Below are 6,023 nucleotides of genomic sequence, written 5' to 3' on the forward strand. Positions count from 1 at the left end.
CACTACCTGTTCCAATTTGTTATTTCATTCATTGAAATGTATCATGCTATGTCAGTAATTAGAAGAACATGTCATATTGACCATATATGATCATTCTGTTCACTGCTGTCTATTTGTAGTTCGTATTCCCAGTGCCAGCAAATAACCCAAAGAATGTTATGATTTGTATGTTTGTTCTTGCAGCCTGGTACAGGTGAAGCCTGTATACACTACAAGCCTTGATACACTACAAGTCTTAGCTTGTAGCAGTTAAGATCCCTGATTTTCTCATTTATGCTGAGCTATTGCTTTTTACTTATGCTTAAGTCTTGCTTCAGTAGGTTTTGAAACTGAAAATCCTTATTGCATTACTGCAAAGCTCTACTATTGTCAATATCACTATGTCATTAACATCATGCTTATTTTTTTAAAGTGGATATATGTTTATTTAGCATTAGAGCTATATCCTAGATTACCTCTAACCTTGAGTTCATCTTTCTTATATAATAGTGTCATTTCTTTCCTTGTTCACCTTGTTTTAAATGGCTGTAGAGGTGAATGTGAATAGGGGTTGAACAGATAAGCAATTTGCTGCAAAAGAGCAAGTTATTCCCTGTCAGATGCTCCATGGTAACTCACATTTACACTGTGGTATATGTAAGGTTCTTTGAGTAATTTATCTTTTAACAGAAGAGGGCCAAAAACCATGGATATTAATGAAATGCAGCAGCTGGCAAGCCATAACTAGTTACTCTGCTTTGTTTATGTGTCAAAACTCAGAAACTTCCTGGGTTGGGGGTCTTTTTTTATTTCCTTTTCCAGGTCCAGTAGTTCATTTTGGGCATTTCTAGCCTTCAGGATGTAGTTTATTTGTTTATCAGTTTCTTGTCATCTTTTTTCCTATGATTATTCATCCAGTGACATTTTGAGCTCATTCAAAGTATTTTTTTCTCTTCCTTGAGCTTCAAATTCCAAATAGTTTTCATCTCTAACCTAAGGAAATGTTATATTATCTTCTATTCAAATACTTGCATTTGAAACTTCAGCCCAGTTAATTTCATTGATTAGTTCCTGTAGTTTCTCAGATAGTTCTGGGAGCTTTTCACTTCTTATTCTACCTACTGACTTCAATGATTTTTCAGTCAAAGGTTCTTTTCTACAGCTAGCACGTCTATGAGAAGGTGGTCTTCCAGCTCTTTCCTTGCCAAAATTGTTTAAAGTACATTGTAGTTTATTACATCTTTTATGTTTGGTAAAGAAATCAACTATTACAAAAGCATCCAGATTAGCCCAAATTAGTAGCAGCATCTGTTATTTAACTTATGTCTAGATAATGGATGTACCATATTCGTTAAAAATTGAAATGATTTAACCTTCCAAGTAATGATAATCTCGTAATGCACTGATACTTAAATCTGAAAGGACCGGTCAGAGGCCAATCGTTATTGTAACAAAGACAGTACAATAATCTATGGAATTATCTTCACACTTAGAATCATTTAATTAGAATACTATACTTCAGTGCCAAGTATTATATTGTAAAGTTAAAAAGGAAAGTATGCTTGCTGTATGTTGAGCTCCTATCAGTCCCCAACCAAAATTAGATACTATACTGTCACGGAAAATGTTGTTAAAATCCAGGAAGCCTAGGTTCCAAATCTGCACTCTTCCTTTCTACATGCAAGGAATTTCACCAGTGAACTAGCCCAGGTGTGTTAGTTCATACATCCCCCTACATACACAACTTGGACTGATGCTGTCGGTAACATCATTTGATCCAAGAAAGGAGGTCACTATTAATAACTAGTTGCTGTTAGGTGATCTTTGGTTATATTCTGAATTATATTAACATCTCATCTTAAAAGACAGTAGACTATCTAAATGAAGCCTAGCTAAGATCTGTTATACAGGCACCAAGTCCAACGTAAAGGGAGCATAAAGCCTATAGCTAAATGGAGGATAATCCCTTCTATTCAAGCCTTGTGCAAGAAACGTCAGCTGGCCTGTGGAGGCTCTTTCACAAGGCCCTGTATTAAGTAGTACACCAAGAGTGAAAAGGAACCAATAACAAAGTTTGTTTCACGTTCTATAGCGCAGCTGGGATTTAGCCACAACAGCTCATGAAGATACCACAGGCAGCCAATGTCATGTTTGAGCCTTTTGACCTGTCTTTTCTAGTCTCCTCCATCAAGTCAAGAACCAAGTAAACTCTGTGTGAAGCAGCAACGTAAAGACGGACAAATTCTGTGCCTCCCAACTAGCTCATCTGTCATTCCTACCTCCCGTAAGTGCTACTGATGTCAGTTTTTCTGGGTATATATTACAGCCCATATAAAAGGTTGATAACCCGGGGTAGCTTTTTCCTTTCACTCCTGTTGTCACCAACATTGTCAGCTGTCACTGACCTTTTCTCAATTGCCAACCAGCCTTTCCCCGTAGTCGAGGGACTTCTGAAGAAACAAGTGTTAAATATAGATGTAAACACTTACCCTGTTTCTAACATGCAAGGGATTATTTCACTTTGTCAACAGGAACTCAGTTTCCACTACTATCCCATAATTTTTCTTAAAAAGTGTTCAGGCAGCTTTTACTCCAAAAATTATTTACATTGAAGCTGTCTTCTTGCAGCTGTGTAGCCAATAAATTTTTTAAATACTGCCTTGGGAAAAATGTACCTGTTTTGAAGTAATCCACAATTCTGGATTAAGTCTGTTGATGACTGGAAAAAGTTTCTGGGAAAAAAAAGAGACAGTGGGTCAATTCTGGTAAATGCTGATTTAATCAGTGCAATTAACTCTACTGAAAGGCTCATGTATCTGAATATTGAGGGAATTTGGTAATTCCTAATAATAAAAATCTGCCAGATTTGCTTTTCCAAGAATTGGGGACATTGAATACCGCCCAATGTTTTAGGTCCTTTTACTGTTAATGCTATTCTGCCATAAATCATATTTGTTGTTTGTTTGGGAAACAGAATTTCTGTTGTACAGTAAAAAGTTCACAAAGTACTTATTGTATAACTTCTACTTCTTAAGAAATCAAACTTTGTTCTGTTTCCAAAGAGAAAAAATGGAAAGGGTTTCCTAACCCATTTGAAATTAAAGATAAGCGACGTCTGCCGAGGCTTAGATTACATTAGCCTTATGTTTCATAATAGACGTCACCAGCTAGAACTCTGCTTGACAATATTTTAAGCACAACAGTTAGCAGCCTGATTAAAACACACAAATTTCATGATTTACACTAGCTTTGAAAAGTAGTTTGGCTTTTAGTTCACCCAAACAAGTCTAAATTTTGTGTGGACCAATCTGTATTAAATGTCATACAGGGAGTTTCTCCCTTCCCTCTCTTCTGTTGTTAAGGAAGCAAAGTAAATTTCTCCAGCCCAAAAGCAAACAAATGTTTTATAATTTCAAAACAAAAGCATTGCATTGAATTTAATTTTTTCACAGGATATTTTACTCAAATTAACTGGGGGGTGGGGGGGTGTATACATATATATATAAAAAAATATGAAACAATATATAGTTGGCTTGTTTAATATTATGAATCTAATTTATCATTTTACTTGTTGCCTAATTTATTTCATAACTCCTAGTTATTATGAAGATGGTAAAATACATACATGCTGTATTATTGCACGAGGATCTGACTGGTTTTTATTTAATACCTCCTAAGCGCATATAGGAGAGTGGGAGTGAAGCCTATTTTCCAGGGAGTTAAGATAGCAATCATAAAATCGTAAGCAATGCAGGAACTTGGAAGAGACCAGAAGCAGAACAGAATTTCTTGCATGAGTTAGGCTGATATTTGCAGCATTAGCCCTATGGAATGAAGTTGGGAGACTGGACTACAGTTTGTCAGTGTCAATTGACCGGTCGGAATTCCCTTCAATCTCTCACAGGCATCATTTGGGAATAACCCATTTACAGCTGCCACTTGAGAACATCAGCCAGGGGAGCGAAGGTGGTTTGGCAGAGGTCTTTCAAATCGGCACTCCTTCAATACATTTCATTACAGCGGTTTGTAGCGTCTCCGTTGCACTTAAAATGCCCTCTCTTAAAAGTGCGCCATCTGTTAGCATGACCTTGGCGTCAGATGTTAAGTATGGGTTAAGTGAAATATTTTGCATCGGAAGCACAAGGGAGAAGGCAACTTGGTCATGACGATAATCTGTTTGACCTCAGTGCAAGCTGTTGTAATACATTAAAAGTTTAGCATTTATTAACTAATACCCAGTTTTGCCTCAGGTACAAATTTTGAGACATTAGTTCTATAATCTGGTTTAGGTTTTTAGCAAGTCATATACCAGATTATTTCTCTCTTTGAGTAGCATATGCACAATAGGATTGGAATGGTACAAATCTTGCGTTAAGGCTCAATTGCTTTAGTTTTCCCATTTCTAAAGTAGGGCAAACAGTAATAATCTGTCATAGGTACACTAAAATGAAAATCTGTTGACTAAGGTTTAGTGTGCTGTTCCAGTGATGCAGCAGAGAGATCTAGGATAAAAAATACTTTGAGATGCTCAGATAGTGGTTGGTAAAGAAATGCTAAATCAGTTTACTGATGTTCAGGTCACAAGTGTAAGTTGGACTAACAGAAATGAAGCATGAAAAATTCTCCCTCCGTATCCTCTAGCAGCCGGTGGGGCTTTTGTAAGACTCCCACGTACGCGGCCTTCCTGTCATGTCGTACAGCAGCAGTGTCGTATCAACTGCTGTTAGATAACCAGGGTAGATTTTGCATCTCTTAGCAGTGTTGTCACACGCTCCGTCTCCAAGCTCCTTTAAGAGCTTGAATTAGTTGAAATGATTTAGTGAAGACTGACATCCCAGGGAAAAATTCGGTTTGGGGCTCTGAGGTGCAAAAAGATGACCGCTTTTGTCATTGTTTACACAAAAACAGCTCTTAAGATTCTGCAGTAATGATTATTGCCCAGTTTAGGCCCAGCTGTAACACAGTACATATCTTGTGGAGACCCAGTGGATAAGTGGACGCTGGCACTAGATTTTGGTACATCAGAAATGATTAAGGTCATACAGCTGTTGGGTGACTTCCCTTACTTCCAGAGATCAGCAGCTTTGTAGAATAACAAGCAAAATATTTGAAAGCACCCACAAAATCCTGTCCATGCCATGTTACGTAATGCCCGCATAAGCACTGCTGGGATTAAAGCCATCCTCATGGGTTTGTGCCATTTTTCTGTTAGGAAGGTATTTGGATCCTTCAAATGAACTCGTTAAAGATGCAATGCTAATCTCCATTTCCCTAATTATTGCCAAGTTTCAGGAAACGGTAATAAAATTATTTTTTAATAATACCTGTTACTTTAATACAATGCTTGTTACATTGCCAAAACACTGTTTAAATGATTGTATAACTAGAGCATCACACACGACCTTGTTTAAAGCTACAACGGGAGCTTTTTGGTGCATAACTCTTTCCGTGTTTGCCAAGAGTTAAGTGTTAGCCCGTTTTCTAGCGCCCATTTTTCCAGGAGTTAAAAACCGGCTAATTTTCTTAGTGTCTAAAAGACATGGGGGGTTTGTTTTTAGAAGACCGAAATGTCCTTAATTACAAAGCAGGGTTTAAAACACGGATCTAGAAAGAAACGCTTGAAGTCAGTGTGTTGAAACTTCCCTGTTCTACGGCTCCCGGGGCGAGAACGCTCTTGGCTTCCCACGCCCCAGCACCCCGCCCCGGCCCCGGCTCTCCTTGCCCCCGCGTCCGGCTGAGCGGATCTCCGCGTCCTTCCCCACCAGCGGCCCCGGTGCTGCGGGTCGCGCTCACCGAGCCACGTCTTGGTGAAGACCGTGGGGCCGGAGCAGAGCTCTTGCTAAAAGAGGGAGCGGGGCACCCTGCTGCGGCTGCCATTAGAGGCACGGAGCCGCCTTCTCTCTGCCGGCAGCCGGCGCGGGAGGCCGGCGGCGCTGCCCGCCCGCCTTCGCAGCCCTGGGGAGCGTCCCAAGAGCCGGGCACAAGGGAGAGTCCGCCCGCCCCGCCGAGCGGACGGCGGCAGGGAGCCGCCACAGCGCCGCGGG

The 6,023-nt window shown here is 39.8% G+C and overlaps 1 protein-coding gene across 1 annotated transcript in view; it reads left to right on the forward strand.

The window, feature by feature from the left end:
* The first annotated feature begins 685 nt into the window (after positions 1-685).
* Positions 686-6,023, forward strand: part of LOC104828683 (1-aminocyclopropane-1-carboxylate synthase-like protein 1) — a 19,353-nt gene continuing 14,015 nt past the window's right edge. The window contains exons 1-3 of the mRNA XM_010562550.1: positions 686-712; positions 2,158-2,263; positions 5,192-5,277. Coding sequence (XP_010560852.1) covers positions 686-712; positions 2,158-2,263; positions 5,192-5,277 — 219 coding nt within the window. The remainder of the gene's footprint in view (positions 713-2,157; positions 2,264-5,191; positions 5,278-6,023) is intronic.

Source organism: Haliaeetus leucocephalus, unplaced genomic scaffold, assembly GCF_000737465.1.
Source record: "Haliaeetus leucocephalus isolate CR32 unplaced genomic scaffold, Haliaeetus_leucocephalus-4.0 Scaffold0, whole genome shotgun sequence".
NCBI classification, from domain to species: domain Eukaryota; kingdom Metazoa; phylum Chordata; class Aves; order Accipitriformes; family Accipitridae; genus Haliaeetus; species Haliaeetus leucocephalus.